Here is a 25034-nt window from a genome sequence, read left to right on the forward strand (position 1 = left end):
TGCGGAAAAAGCCGCAGTGGCCAAGAATACGTGTGCACATAGCCTTAGGATTTCAGGGACAAGATCATAGACCTGTACAAAGCTGGAATGGGCTCCAAAACCATAAGTAAGACACTGGGTGAAAAGTAGACAACTGTCGGTGCAATAGTAAGAAAATGGAAGAAATACAAAATGGCTGTCAAACGACCGATTTGGGGCACCATTCAAAATCTCACCTCGTGGGGTATGCTTGATCATGAGGAAGGTGAGAGATCAACCTAAAACTACATGGGGAGGAAGGGGGGGGGGGGGGGATGGGACGACTTGTTAATGATCTCAAGGCATCTGGGACCACAGTCACCAAGAAAACATTGATAACATTATGCCGTAAAGGTTTAAGATCCTGCAGTGCCTGCAGGGTCTCTTTGCTCAAGAAGGCACATGCACGGGCCCATCTGAAGTTTTCCAGTGAACACCTGTATGATTCTGTGAGTGATTGGGAGAAGGTTCTTTGGTCAGATGAGACAAAAATTGAGGTCTTTCGCATAAACTCAACTCGCCGTGTTTGGAGGAAGAGAAATGCTGCCTATGACCAAAAAATCACCGTCCCCACTGTCAAGCATGGAGGTGGAAGCATTATGTTTTGGGGGAGGTGCTAAGGGCACAGGACTACTTCACCTCACCAGGACATTAAAAATGGGTTCCAGCAAGACAATGACCCAGAGCATACAGCCAAGGTAACAAAAAGGATAAGCTCAAAAAGAAGCACATTAAGGTCATGGAGTGGCCTTGACAGTCTCCAGACCTTAATCCCGTAGAAAATTTATGGAGGGAGTTGAAGCTCCGAGTTGCCAAGCGACAGCCTCAAAATCTTTATGATTTAGAGATGATCTGAAAAGAGGAGTGGACCAAAATTCCTCCTGACATGCACAAACCTCATCATCAACTACAACTGACTGCTGTGCTTGCCAACAAGGGTTTTGCCACCAAGTATTGAGTCTTGTTTGCCAGAGGGATCAAATACTTATAGCATTTTGCTGTGAGAAATTATTTATACAATGTGATTTTCTGGATTTTATTTTTTATATTCTATCTCTCAATGTTAAAATTAACATACCCTTAAAATTATATGCTGTTCATGTCTTTATCAATGGGCAAACTAACAGAATCAAGTAATTATTTACTTCACTGTGCATTTCTTAAACACGGACTACAAGCTGAACAGAAACCTGAACCTCACTGAACGTTTTATGCTAAAAAAAAATTGTTTATTATTAACACTATTTTCCTTAATGGGTATATCTTGGAAGCAATTCATATACTCTACTGAATTCTTAGCGGTTTTGGCCTTTATGTGCACCTGTGTCAGTGGATCAATTTGGCTACATTCCCACAATGAGCTTTTAGTGCTTTTTTGACAATGTATATTTTTTTAGCTGCATCAAAAGCACAGCATCTTACTGTTCAGCAAGGTGGATGGGATTTCTAGTAATCTTATGCCCACTGTGTTTTTTTTTTTTTTTTTTTTCACTGTAAACTCACTTGTGATGCGTGTTTCAAATCCACAACATGTGAATTTCTCTTGCGCGTATCCTGAATTGTCTGTGTGGATTCTTCCCATAGTCTTATATTAGATGCGGAAAATCTGCAGGTATAAAACACAATACGTAGACTCATCAGAAACGCTTGTAATCCACAATCCACACCTAAGTGTATCAATAATGTTTTGTCAAAGTCAAATACCAGGAAATATAAAGGCAAAGCAGCCATATTAAAAGAATGACACAACAAAAAGAGACAAAATACATAGCGTCAAAAACATGATAAAAACATGTTAACCAAAACGCAACGAAAAACCGCAAGTAACCTAATGTAAATACATTGTTAAGGCATTGTTTACTTTCTCACAATGTTAGGGCATTGAGTTGGTAGGGCATTTTTTACTTTTACACACATCACTAATTTTATACTGTACGAATACGAACCCCAAGGCTCATGTGAGAACCCCAAGGCTCATGTGAGAACACGAAGGCATTTTGCTTTAACCCCTTCCCGACATCAGGCGTACATTTATGCCGATGTCTGACTCCCTCCCTTTCATGTGGGCTCCAGCGGTGAGCTCACATCTTTCCCGACACATATCAGCTGTTTTGAATAGCTGACATGTGCCCGGAATAGCCACCGGTGGAATCGCGATTCAACCGCAGCTATTAACCCATTAAATGCCGCTGAGAGCGGCATTTAACAAGCACTAACGGCAATCTCGCTGGAAAATCCGCCCATCGGTGACTCGTGTCACATGATCGCGGGTCACCGGTGTGTTTGCATGACAACCGGAGATCTCCTGGAGACCTCTATGGTTGTCAGTGCCGGGTTGCTATGAGCGCCACCCAGTGATCGGTGCTCATAGCAAGTGAGTAATTCTGCTATATAGTGGCAATCTGATCATCGCCTCTATGGAGCAGAGCCAATCGGGTTATGGCAGCTGGGAGTCTCCAGTGGAGACTATTGAAGCATGCCAAAAAAAAAAAATGTTTTTAAAATATAAAAGTTCAAATCACCCCCTTTTAGCCCCATTGAAAATAAAACCTTAAAAAAAACAAAGCAAACATGCACCTATTTGGTATCGCCACATTAAGAATTGCCCAAACAATCAATATAACAAAGGATTTACCTGATCACTAAACGGCGTAGCGAGAAAAAAAGTCAAAACGCCAGAACTACGTTTTTTTCTCCTTCGCCTCATTGGGGGACACAGACCGTGGGTGTATGCTGCTGCCAATAGGAGGCTGACACTAAGTGATACAAAAAAAAAGTTAGCTCCTCCCCTGCAGTATACACCCTCCTGCTGGCTCTCGGCTCCTCCCCTGCAGTATACACCCTCCTGCTGGCTCTCGGCTCCTCCCCTGCAGTATACACCCTCCTGCTGGCTCTCGGCTCCTCCCCTGCAGTATACACCCTCCTGCTGGCTCTCGGCTCCTCCCCTGCAGTATATACCCTCCTGCTGGCTCTCAGCTAACCAGTTCTTGCTTAGTGTCTGTAGGAGGCACATGGGTCTGTTTCAGACCCCAACGTTTTTATTTTATTGTTTACTTTTCTGAAAATTTTTATTTTTTAATTAACAGAGTGAAGGGGGCGACGGTTCCTTTCAAGGTTCCGATCTCCCACGAACCATCAACAGGCGAGTATACCTCCCCGTACCCTCTCCTGCGACGTGGGAAGCCATGCCTGAGCTCACTTCAGGGGCGACGGTTCCTTTCATGGTCCCGATCTCCCCACACCAGCAGCAGGCGACCACATGGAGTGTCGCCTCCATGTATCCTCTCCTGGAGCCAGGCCTAATGCCGGACAACTGGCCCTGTCCACCCGGACTGAGCTCCGTGGCTGTACAGAGGCCCCTCTCTATGGCGTCCGAGCAGCCCCCACTGTCCCACCACTGTGAAAGCGGATGGCACAAGGAGGCGGACGGTTCCTCTCCACCTCCCTAACAAACGGATGATGGATTGAGGCTTATCCCTGCATCGTCCACGCTGCACAGAACAGCGCTGAAACCCACATCCGCGGCGGCTCCATGCCGGGACGCGCACCAATGGTGAGTGGATCCATCTTCAGAGGGATATCCACATGCTGACAGGCAGCCTCAGCCACTTCCCTGTGGCCCACCTCTCTGAGGTAACGCTCTGGATGGCTGCAAAAATTTAGTCCCCGGCTTCGGCCGATTTGTAGGCCGCATCCTGGAAGTCTTGCCTGGAACGCCCCGCAGGTGTCGCCCGCCGGCTACAGAAATTTAGGCCCCGGCTTGGGCCTATTCAACATCGTATCTGTGGCTCCGCCCCCCAAATTGGCGCTTCTCGCTCTCTGCGAGATTTTATCAACTCTGCAGCTCCCGGTGGCCATCTTGGTCCACCCGGCCAGCTCACTCTGGGGTGACAGTATTTTTGCATTAAAGGGGCACATCGACTCTACATCAGTACCCGGGTAAGGAAGTACCTGGCCTGGTCTTAAAGGCATATGGCCAGTATTCCCAGTCTTAAAGGCGCATGACCAGTATTCTCTGGTCTTAAAGGTGCATGACCAGTATTCTCTGGTCTTAAAGGCGCATGACCAGTATGCTCTGGTCTTAAAGGCGCATGACCGGTATTCCCCGGTCTTAAAGGCGTATGACCAGTATTCTCTGTTCTTAAAGGCGCATGACCAGTATTCCCTGGTCTTAAAGGCGTATGACCAATATTTCCTGGTCTTAAAGGCGCTTGATCAGTCCGAGGAGCCCTCCGCCGCCGACCCCAGCTTTATCCTCTAGTTCCCCTCAGTAGACTTCTTCACTGATCAATCCATGGTTCTCTGACCAAGAGATTGAATCCCTCTGTGTACCCTCTGTGTTTGGAGTGCTCGCAGGACCAATATACATGGTCCCTATCCTACATGGGAGCCGTCGGCTAGCAGGGGCCGCAAGTATTCTAGAAACGTGCAGGCGTCTAGAAACATACAGGCATCTAGAAAACGGAAGTTTTTCGTTTCCTGCTCCCTCACCAATGATTTGATGACAACAAGGCTCTGAATATGGATTGGATATTGCCTGAGCTTGCCAGAGCTTCAGAGACTAAACTCCCTCGAGAGCATTTGCCATTCAATTCGGATAAGCGATTCACTGGACAGAAGCCTCTACGTGGGATGCCATGCCTGGCCTGTTTTTTAAGGGCGACGGGTCCTTTAAAGGGCACCGATCTCCCCACACCATCAACAGACGAGCACACGTAGTGTCGTCTCCATTTTCCTCTTCTGCATCCAGGCCTAACGCCAGACAACCTGTCCTGTCCACCTGGAGACCTGTACTCTGTGGACATAGAGGCACCCTTTTTGGCGTATGAGCTCCCCCCTTTGCATCACCACTATTTAGTGGATGATGCAAGAGGGCGGACAATTCCTCTCCACTTCCCTGTTAAGAGGTTGATGGATCGAGGGTGCCTAATTTTTATCTCTGCACCGTGAAAAGAGTAGATGGCAAGAGACTATGACCTGCTGGATGCAGCCGCACATTCTGCCATGGGGCAGATTAACCGGGTAGAATCTCCTGTGGTATTCCTACCAGTATCCCTACCTGATGGGTCATCAATTAAAAATACCACGGACTGTCAGATAGCAAATCTGGTTCGTTCCGTCTTGAGTCCAGCACTCTATGCTCCCTAGCGGCCGCATGGATTGCTAGAGCAATGGTCTCCTGGCTGGAGACCTTAACTACCTTGATTCACACCAGCAACAACTGGCCAATCAAATCCTTTGAGTGGGAGACTGACAAAGGATTGTATAAGGATTGTTCAGCACAGTCTAGATCTAAGGGATCTTGGTTCCAAACAGGGGAACGAAAAGTAAGATCGACCCTGGACCTCAAACTTCTAACAACCTTTGACATGGTCCTCCTTCTTTGGATGGAGTTCCTCCGCTCAGCCATTACTTCAACAGAAAAAGGTGCAGTTTCCGGCATCCATCGACATTCGGGTTGCTTGCCCTCTGCAAAAATTCCTTCGCCTTTCCATTCGTCAACAGCATTTTCATGTCACAACCTTGTCCTTTGGCCTTGCTTCCGCACCCAGAGTGTTCGCTCCGGTCATGGCGGATGTCATGTTTCTCTTGCACTCTAGAGGCGTGCTCTGGTTCTGCCGTGGTACCAGTTTCCATAACTCCCCTTCCACTGCTTCCGAAAGCCTTTCGGAAGCAGAAAGGGGCCCCAGTGATCCTCAGAGATCCGCACTGACCACGTCCGTTTTTTGTTTGCGGAGCTAGTATCTTCTCGCCTTATCGCAGCACAACTGCAAGTAGGGACTTTCTCACAGGGAGTTTTCACACGTAGTTCTTCCCTATCGCATACCGTTAGATCATTGGGACCTTATTATTCCTAGGAGCCTTACAGTAGGCTCCTTTTTCATCCGGGCAGACTTTACTATCAGGGAAAGTCGTCCCGTTCTCCTCTGCGATATTCTCACTCTGACGAGTCTTCGGAGCTAGCTTCTCTGCTCTTTCAGACTTTTTTCCCTTATTACCTTCGAGGCAAGGTTGTCCTCAGGCCATCTCCATCCCTTGTTACCAAGGTGGTACTGTATTACCACTGTTATGAGGGCATAGTTCTTCCCTCATCTCTTATTTGGCTCCAGTCCACAAAATGGAATAAGATCCCCCATATTCTGGATGAAGTGAGTGATCTGAGTAGGTACGTCTTGAGGACAGCGTCCTTCTGAAGGTTGGACATTTTCCAGGCTTCCTGACATTTTCAGGAAGGGTTTAGCCGTTTCATCGACCATGATAACATGGTGAATTCTTTTCACCATCCAGGAGTCCTTCCGTGCTAGATGTCAGCCTATCTCCCTGTCTATCAAGGGTTCTAGGCACCAGGCGTCAGCAAGGCACGCCTGCAAGCTTGCGGATTCGTCCAGTCCGCATGCATTCTTGAAGCACTATAATTCCCACACTTCCACAGATGTGAGTCTGGGCAGGCGGACTCTGCAGGCCGCGGTGGCGCACTTGTAAGTAGCGGTTACACAGGGCCTGATCTATTGTTGTCCCCACCCAGGGACTGCTTTGGGACGTCCCACGGTCTGTGTCCCCCAATGAGGCGAAGGAGAAATAGGGATTTTTGTGTGCTCACCGTAAAATCCTTTTCTCCGAGCCATTCATTGGGGGACACAGCTCCCACCCTGTTATTAGCTTATACTTGTTTTTTAGAATATGACATGCTATACGCTCATATATTGTTATTGATCTCCTACTGCTTTTGCACCGAACTGGTTAGCTGAGAGCCAGCAGGAGGGTATATACTGCAGGGGAGGAGCTAACTTTTTTTTGTATCACTTAGTGTCAGCCTCCTATTGGCAGTAGCATACACCCACGGTCTGTGTCCCCCAATGAATGGCACGGAGAAAAGGATTTTACGGTGAGTACACAAAAATCCCTATTTTGGTCGCCGTGACATTGCATGAAAATGCAATAACTGTCGATCAAAAGATCATATCTGCACAAAAATGGTATTAAAAATGCCAAAAAAATAAGCCCTCACCCAACCCGAGATCACAAAAAATGGAGATGCTATGGGTATCAGAAAATGGCACAATTTTATTTATTTATTTTTTTACAAAGTTTGTAATTTTTTTTCACCGCATAGATAATAAAGAACCTAGACATGTTTGGTGTCTATGAACTCATAATGACCTGGAGAATCATAATGGCAGGTAGGTCAGTTTTAGCATTTAGGGAACCGAGTGAAGAAAAAAAAAAAAAAAAAAAAGCCAAACAAAAAACAAGTGTGGGATTGCACTTTTTTTTGCAATTTCATCACCGTTTGAATTTTGTTTCCCATTTTCTAGTACAGGACATGGTAAAACCAATCGTCGAAAAGTACAACTCGTCCCGCAAAAAATAAGCCCTCACATGGCCATATCGATGGAAAAATAAAAGTTATGGCTCTGGGAAGAATGTGAGCGAAAAACAAAAACGCAAAACCGAAAAAAGTTCCGGGGGTGAAGAGGTCTTGGGAAAATGACAAAAATTAATGGGTTTCACATCCTGCAACATTTGATGCACGTACGCTCTGCTTTATATAGGTGAAGAAACGCTGCAAGTGACATGTAGTTTAAAAAAAAAAGCAGAAAAAAATAGGCTCGTGCTTGAGTGTTCTGAAATCAGTTTTTTTTTCTGGTACTGTAAAAAAAAAAAAAAGCTTTGCATTAAAAAAACAGCAAAACTGTAACGTGTGAAAATGGCATAAGATGGAGAAGATTAATGTTGCACTTTTTTTCCGGTAAAATGATGCACAACATTGATGTGGAAATTGATGAACCATATTATTTTCAAAGGGGGCCCATCAGGTGTCTTTTGTGTTCGTTATTTGTTCCAGGAATATTCTGTTCCATTATAGAAATTTTGATATTCCTAACACAATCTAACCTGAATATTACTCTAAAATACTTAAGACTTGTAACTTTTTGTACAATATTATTGAGTTCATTCTATAACTAACACGTTTCCTCTTTTGTTTTTTGTTTTTTATCCCATTGCTTTAGTTTATTTATTTGGTTAATTTAACTTCCTTAGGTTTGCACATTTACTGTCATCACAATCCTAATTGATTTGACGTTAGTAATGTCGGTGCTTTTCCCCAGCCCCAGTCATTATGTAACTTCCTTTCTGGCTCCCTGTTTGCAGAAGAATGTTCTGAAGTTACTATTACCGATGGACATTCCATATCACTGATTCATCACCATGTGCTCGTCTCCTGTCTGGATTGTCCTTTGTTTCCAGAAAGTAAAAATCCAACTATTCATCAATTCCTGTAGGAGTATGAGTGTCTGTATATGAGCATTCCTCTTATTTGTATGGATATTTATAAGTCCTATGAAGTAAACGATGGTTCATCAGTAGGTGTGTAGTGAAGGTCCTTCAGACCAGGAGTGTTGTGGTGTGATCCTAATAAGTTTTTTGTGTAGAAGTTGTGTAGTATACGAATACCTGAATAATATGGACAGTCTAACGCCACAGCATGCAGAGATGTTCAGCAATCTGGTATAATGCATTATTGGAAGTTTTTAGATCATTTAGAGTAGCAAGCTGCATGTGCGTCTTACTTGGGTTTCGAAGCTGAAACTTGACCCTAAGCTTTAAATCGACCTTTAACACACTGGCCGCTGCCTACTTATTTATCAGTAGCTGAGTTTTATCCTTTCAGCGCTGCCTACTGATATATACGTACCCCAATGAATCAAAATTATACAGTATTACATGAAAAATATTCGCATCCTAGGGAGTTTCCCCTCACCGTCTCAGTAATGTCTTCAGCAGATAGTCGTTGATTGGGGGCACTAATGACATTAGCGGTGAACGTGTTAAAAGGGTTGTCTAAGACTTTGATATTATTGACCTATACTGACGATAGTTCATCAATATCAGATTGCTAGTCCAACTGCTGTCATTCCCACCAATTTAGGTATTAGAAGGTTTTTGTAGCGGCCAAAAATAAATATTCTACAGAGCAGAGCACCACAGTCCAGTATGGTGAATAGTGGTTGCTTTTGGGTGCTGCAGCTCCCGTTATAGTTGATGGCAGCTGATCTGCAGTGCCTTAAAACAACCACTGCACATAATACAAAGTGGTGGTGTTCTGGTTCCTTACACGGTTTACTTCTAGTCAACATATAACCTGATAACACCTGCTCGATGGAGGACTTGACAGGAGTTGGACCTGCCAGTCTGATACTGTTGACCTATCTTAAGGATAGTTCCTTAATATCAAAACACCTTTTTAAGAATTGATTAGTGGGGGTGCTGCATGTCGGACCCATGTCAATGGGACGTTGATAACCCATCCACACAAAAAAAAGGCATCAAAAGAAAAGTTCTGGAAAATCTCTTTAAAGATAAAGCCTCTGTTGTCATGACCAAATGGGGGAGACTTATCAAAACTAGAGCTCAGGAGAAGGAGGCCCATAGCACCCAACTAGATTTCACGTCTGAAATTATCACACCCTGTAGTTCCCTGCTACATATGAAAGCCTGTGTTTTGTATGTAAATTAGTCTCATCTAGGAGTCCAACTGCACAATCTCTGGTCCTGGGCTACACAGGCTTTATGGCAGTTTATTATGAGGACCAGTGTCAGACTGGGATGACAAGGGCCCACCAATAACATTGACTTTAGGGGGGCCCACTTTTCACCTGCATGCAAATATTATACTACATTTGTTCATAAATGTACCTATATCTCTATATAATAATAAACTGGGTAGCGTGGATAATGAATGATGAGATGCTGTTTGTTTTCTGTACAGAGCGAATCAAGTGAATTATGCCAAGTACTGCCCATACAGTGGGGTTGGTGGTCGAGATCTACTAAGGGGCCCACCAGGGGATTACCCTGTGGGCCAGTCCGAGCCTGATGAGGACCCCTGAAAACTGTTTCTTAAGCAGTCTGTGCATTATTGTGGCTCATGGCTGTTCTCTAAATATTTCCTTTACGCTCTCTTTGTACCAAACCATATCTATATGAAAATGCAGGGTTATTAAATGTGTTTTTCCTTCTAACTTATTTGGATATGGTAATCCATGTATGCAAATCCAGCAATATCCCCAGCTCCTGTATCTCCTGGGTTATTCCAATACCTGCAATCATAACTGCCTACGTAACCCAGTGACTCTTCTGATAATGCAATAACTCTTGACAAGGTTTTCCTTAAAAGGTGACCTGTTTCTTGGCTGCTTAATAAGTAACCAGCATCCTGTTATATAAAGCGCCCCAAGCAGCAGAGCAAGCATCCACATTCCAGTGTTCTTCAGCTTGGCGGCTCTTCGCCTTTTACAGAAATGCCGGTGCTGCTGTGGTATACACACGAGGCAGGTATGTAGTTACCAGCAGAACTGTACTTCCCGGCATGCAGAATGCGGAGAAGAGGGGTAAACATTGCTGGAATGATATATTTTGCCGCCAAGCGGCTCCTTTAACATTTTCCCAGCGGTGCACTGGTAAAACTTTAATTAAAGGGGGATTATAGGGACTATATGGCAGTCCTAGAGAAAATCACTTGGTATGTGCACATGACGGCGTATTATTTAGGTGCAGACTTTTATACATACACATCTAATCCTTATTGTATGTGGATCTCTATGGCTCGTTGGCTCTATGGCTCTCCTTCTTGTTATGTTTTTTTTTTTTTTTTTTTTTTTAGAGAATTGATCACCTTCTATTGTTTGGTTAGGGTGCAGATTTATTGATGGCTATGGATTTCTATCAATGGAGCTTAGAGACTAGGCTATGTAGTGTATCCATGAAAAAACATAAGGTTGGACTCAACTCGTCATCTGGCATAGCTGTTCTACAGAAAGTGGCTCCGTAGACGAGGATCATACTGTTAAATAATAAAATAGTAATATTTCCTCTGTAATGTCTATTGGTTTCCAAGAATAACTGATTTTCGGCACATATGTTGTTGTAGGTCACTGTCTGACGGATTCAGAGTTTGGGGATACTTATCCGATCGGGAAGAACATTATGGCTGAACCGGACTACATTGAATCTGATAATCCAGAACTAATAAAGCCCCATAAATTAGTAAATCCTGTAAAGGGGTCCAGAAACCACCAAGATCTTCACCGAGAATTACTATTGAACCAAAAAAGGTAATGATTAGAATATGGTTAAGCCATATTGTTTATGGTTGTTACATAGAAAAACAATACAAAATCTAGTCATATTGCAATCCTACTAAAGTCAGATTGAAAGAAATGCTAAGCTACATGGGTGGTGATATGTTTAACATAAAATCGAGATACTATAATGTTATCCCAATGATTTGCAGTCATTTTCTCCAAAGCAACAGTCAGACTGAGAACTGAACCATATCCATGGCCATCATGCCACTGAGGATCACACTTGGCACAATTAATAATATTTATTATTATTATATACAATTAATATATGCATTCTCCCCCTGTCTTGCTCAGAACATACCTGTGGGTTAGGCTACTTTCACACTGGCGTTTTTTGCCAGACGTCGCAATGCGTCGTTTATGGCAAAAAACGCATCCTGTAAAGTTGTTTGCAGGATGCGTTTTTGCCCCATAGATTAACATTAGCGACGCATTGCGACGCTTTGCCACACGTCGTGCGACGGTTGCACCGTGTTGTGGCGGACCGCCGTGAGCAAAAAACGTTACATGTAACGTTTTTTGCTCCTGACGGACCGCTTTTTCCGACCGCGCATGCGCGGCTGGAACTCCGCCCCCACCTCCCCGCACCTCACAATGGGGCAGCGGATGCGCCGGAGAAATGCATCCGCTGCCTCCGTTGTGCAGTGCGTCAAACGCTAGCGTCGGAATCTCTGCCCGACACATTGCGACGGGGAGATTCCGACGCTAGTGTGAAAGTAGCCTTAGGTGGATAACCAACCGTCAAAATCCAAGAAGTCCAGTATAGGAAAATATAAAATATAATTTTTTGTTCTTTGAAAATCCAGCTAGCATCACAAAATGTCTAAAATGTTGCTCATACTGTAAGTTGCTAGTCCAGCTTGCGCTCTTAGTCATATGTTACAAAGTAGCCAATAGATTAACAGCGTGTGCTTTGCGTGAAATGTGACCAACGTTTTAGCCATGTTGTAATGCTCTCTGGATTTTTTTTTTTTTTATGAGGAACAAATAAATCGATATTTTACATTTTCTTAGGCTAGGTTCACATTGCGTTAGGGCAATCCGTTTAGCGCATATGCTAGCGGATTGCGCTAAAGCAATGTCCCAAAAGGGATCGGGTTTGGCGATCCTGCTAGTGCAGATACCCGATCTGCGCTAGCGAGGGACGGACCGCGGACGCTGCAAGCAGCGTCCGCGGTCCGTCCGGAACTAATGGGACATCACTAGCGCGTGCCGAAAATGGCATGCTCTAGCGATGCGCTAGAGATCCGTTGGCACATTGCCGTCAATGGGTGCGCTAACGGATCAGTTGCATGGCGTTAATTGCGACAATTTTGCCATGTAACGGAGTCCGCTAGCGTTAACCCATTAACGCAATGTGAACCTAGCCTTATGCTGATCTTCTTGGATTCTCTTCGACTGTTAATTGACCCAAGACCTTGCCAGAAAATGCCTTCAGCTATTAGTGTTTAAAAAGTTTATTTGGGCATTTAGTATTGAAGACTTAGCAATAAGATAGTTTATTGATATTGGGCTACTTTCACACTTGCATCGTACGACGCACGTTGCAATGCGTCGTTTTGCAGAAAAAAAACGCATCCTGCAAAGTTGTTTGCAGGATGCGTTTTTTTCTCCATAGGCTTGTATTAGCAACACATTGCCACATGTCGCAACCGTCGTGTTGTGGCAGACCGTCGGCACCAAAAATCGTTGCTTGTAACGTTTTTTGGTGCGTTGTGTCCGCCATTTCCAATCGCGCATGCGCGGCCGGAACTCCGCCCCCTCCTCCCCGCAACTCACAATGGGGCAGCGGATGCGTTGTAATAATGCATCCGCTGCCCCCGATGTGCTGCGTTGGCACAGGATGCGTCGGTACGTCGGCCCGACGCACTGCGACGGGCCGACGCTAGTGTGAAAGTAGCCTTAGATTGGTGGTTTCCAACACCCTACACCGCTGATTTAGATGTTATTTGCTCAGACCTAATCTGAATAGGAGCTGATGTGCAGTTATCGGCAGTGGCTTCTATACATTGAGCAGTGCTATGTTGCACAGCGTTGTTCAATATTTATAACCATTTAGTTGGGGTACTAAACCCCCTCTGATCTGATATTGACGACCTATCTTGAGCATCAGTATTGGAGGCCTGGACAACCCATTTAATGAGATGCCCTACACATCATAACTTCTGTCCAGCGTTCGTTAGTGGGCTCCATTTTGCTTTCCTCGGCTATTTCAAGTTACTGCAGGTCCTTCAGGTTACGATTTCATCATCTCTGTTGGATTTATTTTGGTACTAATTCATGCAATATTTATTTCAAGAGGTCTCTCGCCTCAGAACAAACCCGAGCTGCAGAAAGTGATGGAAAAAAGGAAAAGGGATCAAGTTATCAAACAGCAAAAAGCAGAAGCTGACCAAAAGAAGTCCGACTTTGAGCTAGAACTGGAGAAGCGGCATCAGAAACTAGAAGAGGTGAGACTTACATTTATATAACTTGGTAATCTGAGGCTAAAGAAAGTTGATGTTGTTATTTAGCAGTGCTTTCAGCAAATTGTCATACTTTATCTACAAGTTCAATGGAAGCTTGAATTATGACCTTCACATATTACAAGACCAGCACCATGCATGGCCACCACTCCATTCACTTTTATTGATCTGTCAAGGTGGTTTTCACATGTGCAGAACTCCTCTATTTACAAAGGGCACCATGGGACCTCCACTTTTGACCCCCATGTATCCATAAAAGAAATGACATCCTAAATGTTTATGTGAAATTCCCTTCAAGGTTTTCCTGAAATATTTTCTTGTCCTGGGAATGTACAATGTGGTTGCTCAACGTGACCCATTTTCATGGAATTCCAGCATATGCATTGATTATGACTTTGAAATCAATTGTACCAGTGAAATATATAATGTATTTTATTACAGAAACCTGCATCCTTCCCCATTATGAGCCATTTATTCCCCTCCCCCCTACTACTGAGTTGATCATGATCTCAAACGGCTTAAATAAGTTGTCTACCTTCTCAGGATTTTTTTTTACTTAAATGTTTGTATTTTGAGTTAAACATAATTACGCAATTGTTTTATTACATATTTTGCACCGCGTGCCTTAAATAGCCTATGTGTTGTACTGTCCTGTATCGCTTGCTACAGAATATGATTGAGAATCCATCAATCAGACCATTATGACAGTTGGATGGGGGGGGGGGTAAGAATTTTAACTCTTTTCTGAGTATCTCTCTACTGATTTGTGACCACTGACCACATCAAAGTTAAATGTGCAGGGAAACAGACTGTAAAACCAAAACGGTGCAAATTTTTTTTTATTGAAACCCAATTGCAAATATGACTTTTAGCCACACATACAAGTGTATAAGTAAATTAATGTAAAAAAATACTCTAAAGTGGACAATACCTTTTAAAATCCATCTTGATTACAGCAAGATGACCTGCCAGTACAGTGAGGAGTCAGGTTACACTTCCTATTAGAGGGAAGTGACCAGCAGAGTGAGAAACCAAGCAGACACACACAAGACAGACACACTGTTAAAGTTAGTGATTTAATTTTTTTCTCCTAGCTGGATTCACATCTACACAGCCCATTGCTGCTATAGAAAGTCATCCATGCTGCTAGTCTTTGGGAACATGTGCTAAACAAAGCACGAAGAGCAGCAATCTCAGTTTCTGTGCATAGAAGACATCATACCAACTAGTCTTCACCCACTAGTTTAGAAAGGGGCGCTGCAGAATCGAAAAATGTGTTCTAAAAGATATAAAATGGCAAAAAAGTGTTATGTCTCCTATACACAGAACAGCTTCTACTGAAAAGTTACCTGAAATAACAGGTACATAATGACATAGATTAAAGTGTTAAACTGCAATTCATTTTCTTCCACCTTCCATCTTGACTGAGTAGCGGATATAGTCGACTATTGGCGGCACATGCAGAATAGCCTCACTTGGATCATAACATTTCCTATTTTGTCATTCTCCTTACAGATGGAAATGGAAAAGCATAAGACTGAAGAACAGGAAAACAAGCCAGAGTTCCTCAAAGTCAAAGGCAACCTTCGTAAAATGAATCAGGAAATATCTACCGCCAACAGTTCTTAGACACGAGGACATGGAGGGCCTTCTAATTCACTGTGTAAATGCATTTTACTGGACTAAAGATGGATCTTTAGTTGGAGACTTGCCTTAATGGATACTTTTTAAATTGAAAATTCATCCTTGAAGCTTTTGGGACCTAACATGGCAGAACCACCTTCCAATTGGCTGATGAAGACTGTTAATTTTAGATTGTGGATACAGAGCTGTCAGCTGACAAAGTGACCTTTTTTATTAAAAAAAAAAAATTCTGTTAATGGTTTGGGAAAGCAAAGAGCTGCATTACATGGGTCTAAGTTTCTTTGCGCTCTTTGCATCACCAATGTTTTTTGTTTTTAAGCTAGATTTTGCAGGGTAACGTCTCGTCTTAATGTCTTGGACTAAAATATTTTTTTATGCAAAGGAAAAGACCAGAAACACAGTCTGGTGTAAGGTTTAAAAAAAAAAAAAAAAAAAAAAAAAAAGCAGAGAAAAACACTGCGCTTTTCCGACCCATATCCTTAAGTATTCATGATATCTAGGTAGATCTGCTACACTGGTTTCATACAGAAGGTGTGGAAGTTAATGGGTGCGACTAATGTTACAGTGTATAGAGTGGTGTGTTTTTTACCTTCTGATCATTCCCTTGAAGAAATAAAGGGTGTAATGATTTCTTTTTTTATTTGTGTTTTCCTAGTTTTGTATTTAATCTATTTTTCGGCAGTAGCTTTTTACTTGCCCCCTTGGTTGTAACTGCAGAGCTGTTTGATTCCCCAGCCACCCTTTCCCGCACGGCGCCTACTTCAACATCACGGCTTTTTTTGCCTTTGATAGTCTACTTAGAGATGCATAAATCTACACTGAAGGAGATGTGCTCACACTAAGTAGGTCGTGAAGTTGTATTGTAGTTGTTAGATTGAGACAATGTGAAGGAAAAAATTGGCATACACAAACTATCATACCTCGATTAAAGTTAGCCTGTCATGTGAAAATAAATTCTATTAATCTGCAGATGTGGGGTTAGTCTGCAGGTAAAGCATTCTGGAGCTTCCCGCTGCCGCAACTTAATTCTCCCCCCAGCAGCGTTCCCTTTCCTGTCACTGGAGTGGTGCCTGTGCGGTTTCAACACATAGGTGTTCTGTGTATAGATTGTTACTCCATCCCCAGCACTGACTGACAGCTTGCTCAGCGTCAGGGCCGGCTGTCAGTCAGGGCCGACGGTGTGGTTACAGCCGCCACTCTCTCTAAACACAGAGCAGTGACTGAACCTGTGACAGGTTCCTTTTTAAGACAAGGAAATCATGTTGGTTATCAGGGTCTCCATTTCCTTAAGAATTCATGATCTATGTGATGGGTTTGTTTGGTGGGATGGTAGAATAACTTAGAAGCCCACACTTCTGATGGAAATAAACTTGCGCCCTGATCTGAACACAGCTTAAGGCCTCATTCAGGAGTCAGTGTTTTTCATGTACTCCCCAAAAATGGGATCTGTATTTTTCACATGAATGAATAAATGACAAATCATCTTCTGTCCTTCGCAATGTTGAACACGGATGGTACACTGATTCCATCCATATGCTGTCTGTGTTTTTCATGGAGCTGTAGAATTTTTATTGCAACTTTTCACCCATCCATGTGGAAAAAAAAAAATACTACAAAAAAAACCATGCCTCCGAGTTTTGCACGGACGCAGTTGGTGAAAAAAAACATGGATATGTGAACTGCCCTGATGACTATATTGGGTACGTGTTGAACATCATGCAACATGGATGGCTGAATGAGGCCTTAGTCATAGAATTTTTTTTTTTCAGGAGTTTATATAGGAACACAATTTTCTTCAATGTTCACTTTTGAAGCCAGGCTGGGTGCATTTGTTAGTATTGGTGTATCCGCCTTCTACCTAGTCTGTGAATGTAATGGGCATTTAGAAGATCACATGTTTTTGGCGTAGTGACATTTTCACAAACTAGAAGCAATTGTCTAATGTATCCCACCTCTATGCATTCTGGGCACGTGTTCATGTTCTTGGACAGACAATCATTTATGCCTTGTTAATAATCTAAATGGACTGACCGCCTGAGGCCCAGTCTAGGCTGACTTGGGTAAAAAAGAGCTTCAGTCTTTTTTTGTATCCCACAAATTTGCTGTAAATCTAACACCGTGCCCTGTGAACTATCAGATCTGTGGCTTGTATCGGTTTTCCTTTATCCTTCTTTCTTTCGTACCATTTATTCACCTCTTGTGTTATTTTGTACAAACCATATTTAGCGGTCGGGTTTTTCTCCTGTTTTGTGTCGCTCTGTTCTGCACCCGTTTACTTAATCCTTGCAAACTTGAACAAGGTTGGTTATGCTGCTGGTAATATGTATGTAAAATATTTTTTTTCTCAGTGGGCAGCCAACTTTACATACTTCTCCTCGTGCCATACATATTTGGAGTGTATTGTCCCCTTTTTTTGCCGAGACAGTCAGTTTTTCACTTTTCTTGTAACTTGCTGTGCCATTTGCATATTTGGAGTGTGGTCAGAGGAATCGGTTTTCTATTCTGTCCATTTTTTAAATCCTATTTTATTCACTGGCTCTTACATTGGCTCCTGTTCATTGGTCTCTTGTATATTTGCAGAGGTCTACCCTTGGTAAGAGCGGTAGTGTTGCGGTTGTGTCTAATTTTCCTGATAATGGTTCACTTCAGTTTAGTAATGTTCTTGTTACACCATGCAGTAATTCTTAGGTTCGCTTGGTTTGGTCAAATAGTTGTGAATGTAACCTGCGTTATAAACCTATAAGGTCCAGCATATCATCTTCCTGTGTACTGAGATTCTTGGCTTTAGAGATTTAGAGTTTTATTTTTAAGACTTATTTTATTTAAGCTGTGAATTATTATGGACATTTATATCTAGTCTTGTCGTTTTTGTTTCTCCTGCTTCCTTGGAGGTGTTATTGCAGATTCTGTTATTACTTAAATGCTGTTCAGTAAATTCCTTAATCGGAGCCTATTACATTAAACATGGTGACTACAGAATACATATTATGGAGCATGAGAAGCTGAGCAGATTGATATATTGGTTGTTGATTAAAAGAAATCAATATCTTGTAATATATTGAAGTTTCTATCTAATTTGAGCTTTGCATTCAAGTGGGCGGTCCTAATTGGTGACAACTGTCTCTATATACACACTTGTATTTTAAGGATTTTGATCATTGACCAGGGCCCCAATAGATTGCCAAGTTCAATGAGCAGTGATTTTAATGAATAAATTACACGTTATAGTGAATCAATTCCTAACAATCCCATATATTAATCTGCTCATGCCATGCAGCCCACAGATTAGACTGTATGTTCAATGTGACAGGTTCCCTTTAAACACTTTCAGAATCATGCCATAAAATAAATGTCCACTTTTTAACATGCAATTTGTATGTTCATATTTCTGTGTTGGTAACTGTTTTAATGTGTCTTTATACCTGTTACAGGGCTCTAAATATCCCTCGTAGTTATAGAAATTAATCATAAAATTTGGCACCTAAATATCTACATCATACTGAGTAATAAGTTCAATATGTAACCATAGTCTACACACCTAAGATCCTTACGCCCAGGAGTTAGCAGAATTCTATTTAACTTACGACAGTGTGGAGTATATTGAGCTCCCTAAGCGAATAGCCATTTCCACACTTTGCTCTGTGGAGGATGTGTATATTTGCATTAGGGAAAGCAGAGTGGGGCACCACCAGACTTCTAGGAAAACAAAAGGATCGGGGGTTGTAATTCAACACGTTGCCTAAAGGTACCTTCACACATAACGATATTGTTAACGATATCGTTGCTTTTTGTGACGTAGCAACGATATCGTTAATAAAATCGTTATGTGTGACAGCGACCAACGATCAGGCCCCTGCTGGGAGATCGTTGGTCGCTGAAGAAAGTCCAGAACTTTATTTCGTCGCTGGATCTCCCGTGGACATCGCTGGATCGGCGTGTGTGACACCGATCCAGCGATGTCTTCACTGGTAACCAGGGTAAACATCGGGTAACTAAGCGCAGGGCCGCGCTTAGTAACCCGATGCTTACCCTGGTTACCAACCTAAAAGTAAAAAAAACAAACACTACATACTTACCTACCGCTGTCTGTCCTCCAGCGCTGTGCTCTGCACTCCTCCTGCACTGGCTGTGAGCGTCGGTCAGCCGGAAAGCAGAGCGGTGACGTCACCGCTCTGCTTTCCGGCCGCTGTGCTCACACACAGTACAGGAGGAGTGCAGAGCACAGCGCTGGAGGACAGACAGCGTTAGGTAAGTATGTACTGTTTGTTTTTTTTACTTTTAGGATGGTAACCAGGGTAAACATCGGGTTACTAAGCGCGGCCCTGCGCTTAGTTACCCGATGTTTACCCTGGTTACCGGGGACCTCGGGATCGTTGGTCGCTGGAGAGCGGTCTGTGTGACAGCTCTCCAGCGACCAAACAGCGACGCTGCAGCGATCCGGATCGTTGTTGGTATTGCTGCAGCGTCGCTTAATGTGAAGGGGCCTTAACAGTCATCAGTGGAAGAGACTGGAGGTTCCTAAATACACTTGATGACCTTCCAGTCCCTCTGAAATTGTTGGGTTCAGCTGACGTATCCTGTAGGACATTAAGGCCAATATCACACATCTGACGTTCACGGTTTTGAGTGGACCACAAACACCAGACCGCCATGGGACTCTTGTCTTAAACTTGGAAGTCTCAAAGGGATATATGAATTGGGATGAGACGACCCACAGTTGGTCTGAAGATCGCTGTCCATACTCTGACCGTGAATGTGCGGTTTGTGAAACCAGCCTAAGTTAGGGTTCACACAAGCAAATTACACAGTCCGTATAGATCATAATTCCTGGTCTGCCGGCGGATCTTCCAAGTCGAACTTAGAGCCTCATGTGTCTGTGAGGCTGTTATGGTTAGGAGACCTTCGTCAGTCCATGCATTGCTGTCCATACACAGACCGTGAAATACGTTTGTGAACCTGGCCTTTGGCTGATAGCAAAGGCTTTATGGTAATAAAACCAAGCATTCCTGTCTTTACTGCTATATTAATAAGATTTCTGTGGCGTAAAATAGGGGCGGAGAACCATATTTATTATGATTAGGGGCTTAAACTAAAGGAAGGCCTTGATCAAAATGGATTCTATGTTATGCCTCGTTCACGGAATGTGGGTGGTGTCAGACACTCGGGGCCAGATTCATCAAGGCTTCAACGCTATAATTCTGGCATAAAAGCTTTGTAAAGTCACAAAATTTAGGTGCCAACTGCGTTGCACCTAAACTTTACTACTTTTATGTTTTCATTCCAGCTTCAACAAATTTGTCACGGGTAGGGTGGGATGGAGGCACTGGTTGTCTAATTCCTGATTAGCTGTGGCATTCCCTACACCAGAAATCTCACTCTAGTACCTAACTGGCGTGAGATCCCTGGCATAGTGCATGGAGGCACATGCCACTGATTAGGCTCTCCAGATTATTGAAGAAGCATTCATGCATCAGGAGTGTCGGGTGACTCCAGCACACCCAATCAGCCAGTTCACATCTGGCCAGTGTGAACAATTCTGGTCTTGATGAATCGGGCCTTTATTGTCTGGCTTTTATCTAAGGCTCTGATCATAGATTCAATCAATATACCATATTTATAACAAAAAAGTGCCACAATACTGGCTGAGGACCTTGTCTTACACATTCTGTCTCCATAAATTTGTTTATAGTTTTAAATTCCAAAATGTTAGTTTTTATAAAAATTTCTTTTAAATAAAATGTTTTCTGTCTCAGGGTAACAAATACTTTTTTTTCCTCAACCCATGTTTCTTGTATAATAGCGTAATTAATCATCACTAATGTATATTATGTTACATTCCATTTTGGAAAATCTACACCAAAAGTGGATCTTCCACAGTGGCCGGTCAGTTTTTAAACTATTTTTTATTCACAGACATGAAGCAGATTGTACTTTTTATTTTGTTTTTCTTTGTATTTTCCAATATTTATATGCCTTTTCCTTTGAATAGCAATCTATTTTTCATTGCATTTTAAGAATCTTGTTCTAGTTTATATAAAGGGAGCCTATTTTGTTTTTCATTATACTATTTTGTATTTGCTGTAAAATGATTTATTGTTATTAAATGAGGGTTGTAAATCTCAGAACCAAATCTATGCTTAATAAAGTTACATGCTGTGCTATGCATCTCTTGTCTCACTAATCATTTTCTAGTCCTGAGTATGTGTATTTTAATTAAGTGCTATCTTTTTCTCTATAAGGGCTCAAAGTGCGAATCTTCCATATGCAGTTAGGTCCATAATTATTTGGACATAATTTATTTTTTTGTTTTACGAGTTGTACTTTTGAAAAACACCGTTCACTCTACCACATTGTGTACTGGAAAACTGGGAAAAAAATTTCATTTACCATGTTATTTATATGGTGAAACTGACCTGGCAATATGATTCTTCAGGCCAGTATCCTTACGTAGATGCTAAATGTATAGGCTTTTTGCCATTTATTTTTTTTAAGTGGTGAAAAAACATACAGAAATTTGTTTAACCCCTTAGTGACAGAGCCAATTTGGTACTTAATGACCGAGCCAATTTTTACAATTCTGACCACGGTCACTTTGAGGTTATAACTCTGGAACGCTTTAACGGATCCCGCTGATTCTGAGATTTGTTTTTTCGTGACATATTGTACTTCATGTTAGTGGTAACATTTCTTCGATATTACTTGTGATTATTTATGAAAAAAACGGAAATATGGCAAAAAAATTTAAAATTTAGCAATTTTCAAACTTTGTATTTTTTATGCCTTTTATACCAGGGAAATAGGTCAAGAAAAATTTTTTTTTTTTTTGTTAGGGAGTTATAAGGGTTAAAAGTTGACCAGCAATTTCTCATTTTTACACTTTTTTTTTTAGGGACCACATCACATTTGAAGTCATTTTGAGGGGTCTATATGATAGAAAATAACCAAGTGTGACACCATTCTAAAAACTGCACCCCTCAAGGTTCTCAAAACCACATTCAAGAAGTTTATTAACCCTTTACGTGCTTCACAGGAACTGAAACAATGTGGAAGGAAAAAAATGAACATTTAACTTTTTTTTGCAAACATTTTACTTCAGAACCATTTTTTTTTTCACAAGTGTAAAAACAGAAATTAAACCATAAATTTTGTTGTTCAATTTCTCCTGAATGCGCCGGTACCACATATGTGGAGGTAAACCACTGTTTCGGAGCACCGCAGAGCTTGGAAGTGAAGGAGCTCCGTTTGACTTTTTCAATGCAGAATTGGCTGGAATGGAGATTGGACACCATGTCCCGTTTGGAGAGCCCCTGATGTGCCTAAACAGTGGAAACCCCCCAGAAGTGACACCATTTTGGAAACTAGACCCCTTAAGGAACTTATCGAGATGTGTGATGAGCACTTTAAACCCCCAGGTGCTTCACAGAAGTTTATAACGTAGAGCCTTGAAAATAAAAAAATCGCATTTTTTTCTACAAAAATTCTTTTTTTCCCCCAAATTTTTATTTTTACAAGGGTAACAGGAGAAATTAGACTCCAAAAGTTGTTGTGCAATTTCTCCTGAGTACGTCAATACCCCATATGTGGGGGTAAACCACTGTTTGGGTGCACCGCAGAGCTTGGAAGAGAAGGAGTGCCATTTTACTTTTTCAATGTAGAATTGGCTGGAATTGAGATCGGATGCCATGTCACGTTTGGAGAGCCCCTGATGTACCTAAACAGTAGAAACCCCCCACAAGTGACCCCATTTTGGAAACTAGACCCCCCTATGGAACTTATCTAGATGTGTGGTGAGAACTTTGAATGCCCAAGTGCTTCACAGAAGTTTATAATGCAGAGTCATGAAAATAAAAAAAAAAATTTCCACAAAAAAGATATTGTAGCCCCCAAGTTTTTATTTTCACAAGGGTAACAGGAGAAATTGTACCCCAAAAGTTGTTGTCCAATATTCCCCGAGTACGCTGATGCCCCATATGTGGGGGTAACCCACTGTTTGGGCGCACGGCAGAGCTCAGAAGGGAGGGAGCACCATTTGACTTTTTGAACGCAAAATTGGCTGTCGTGTTTGGAGACCCCCTGATGTACCTAAGCAGTGGAAACCTCCCAATTCTAACTCCAACCCTAACCCCAACACACGCCTAATCCCAACCCGATCCATAATCCTAATCACAACCCTAACGATAATCACAACCCTAATATGTTGGCGCTATATAAATAAAATTATTATTATTAACCCTAACCATAACCCTAATCAAAACCCTAAATCCAACACACCCCTAATCCTAATCTCAACCCTAACCTCAAACCTAACCCTAATCCCAATACACCCATAATCCCAACCCTAACCTTAACCCTAATCCCAAACCTAACCCTAATCCCAAGCGTAACCTAATGCCAACCCTAAACTTAATACCACCCCTAATCCAAACCCTAACCCTAATCCCAACTCTAGCCCTAACTTTAGCCGCAAGCCTAGCCCTAACTTTAGCCCCAAGCCTAGCCCTAACCCTAAATTTAGCTCCAACCCTAACCCTAGCCCTAACTTTAGCCCCAACCCTAGCCCTAAGGCTACTTTCACACTTGCGTCGTTTGGCATCCGTCGTTTTGGACAAAAAACGGATCCTGCAAATGTGCCCGCAGGATGCGTTTTTTGCACATAGACTTGTATTGCCGGCAGATCACGATGGATGGCCACACGACACGTCCGTCATGCACTGGATCAGTTGTGTTTTGGCGGACCGTCGGCACAAAAAACGTTCAATGTAACGTTTTTTTGTATGTCGCGTCCGCCATTTCCGACCGCGCATGCGTGGTCGTAACTCGGCCCCCTTTTCCCCAGGACATAGACTGGGCAGCGGATGCGTTGAAAAACTGCATCCGCTGCCCATGTTGTGCACAATTGTCACAACGTGCGTTGGTATGTCGGGCCGACGCATTGCGACGGCCCCATACCGACGCAAGTGTGAAAGAAGCCCAACCCTAGCCCTAAATTTAGCCCCAACCCTAACCCTAAATTTAGCCCCAACACTAACCCTAAATTTAGTCCCAACCCTAATCCTAATTTTAGCCCCAACTGCTCTCCTGCCGGCCAGCAGATGGCGACAGATGGCAGGCACACTGCGCATGCGCCCGCCATTTTCTTTCCCGATGAAGAAGCCGGCAGGCAGGAGAGGACGCAGGAGGACCCAGGGACACCGGTAAGTATAATAGGGTCCCCGAATCCCCCTATTTCTCTGTCCTCTCATGTGCGATCACATCAGAGGACAGAGAATTACACATCGCTTTTTTTTTTTGTGACCGCCGGTAAACAGCTAATTACCGGCGATCGCAAAACAGGGGTCGGTAAAAACCAACCCTGATCATGTTCTTTGGGGTCTCGGCAGCCGAGACCCCAAAGATCATCCCGGTGCCAGCCGCCCGCCATTTTTTTTGCCGGAATAAGATGGCGGCGCCCATCGGGAGCCACGAGGAGCAGCGGGGAGACGTGAGTATCGGGGGGGCTATTGGGGACCCCATTTCTGTCCTCTGATGTGCGATCACATCGGAGGACAGAGAAATTAAAAGGGAAATCATGTTGGGTTTTTTTGCGATCGCCGGTAAACGGTTAATTACCGGCGATCGCAACTCGGGGGTCGGTAAAAAAAAGCCTCGAATCATGTTCTCTGGGGTCTCGGCTACCCCCGGCAACCGAGACCCCAGAGAAAATCTGACTCTGGGGGACGCTATTCACTTTTTCCACAGCGCCGTTAATGAACGGCGCTGT

The 25034-nt window shown here is 43.0% G+C and overlaps 1 protein-coding gene across 2 annotated transcripts in view; it reads left to right on the plus strand.

Annotated features, from left to right (window-relative positions):
• The window catches only part of FAM107B (family with sequence similarity 107 member B), a 66599-nt gene extending 49841 nt beyond the window's left edge, over window positions 1-16758 (plus strand). Inside the window, exons 1-4 of one of the 2 annotated variants that reach the window (XM_069765176.1) lie at window positions 10272-10356; window positions 10952-11135; window positions 13465-13615; window positions 15146-16758. In XM_069765176.1, coding sequence (XP_069621277.1) covers window positions 10323-10356; window positions 10952-11135; window positions 13465-13615; window positions 15146-15259 — 483 coding nt within the window. In that variant the 5' untranslated portion in view covers window positions 10272-10322 and the 3' untranslated portion in view covers window positions 15260-16758. Of the gene's footprint in view, window positions 1-10271; window positions 10357-10951; window positions 11136-13464; window positions 13616-15145 lie in introns of those variants that run through there. The other variant, XM_069765177.1, reaches the window with a different exon arrangement.
• Window positions 16759-25034: the final 8276 nt, after the last annotated feature.

Source organism: Ranitomeya imitator, chromosome 4, assembly GCF_032444005.1.
Source record: "Ranitomeya imitator isolate aRanImi1 chromosome 4, aRanImi1.pri, whole genome shotgun sequence".
Classification (NCBI taxonomy): Eukaryota; Metazoa; Chordata; class Amphibia; order Anura; family Dendrobatidae; genus Ranitomeya; species Ranitomeya imitator.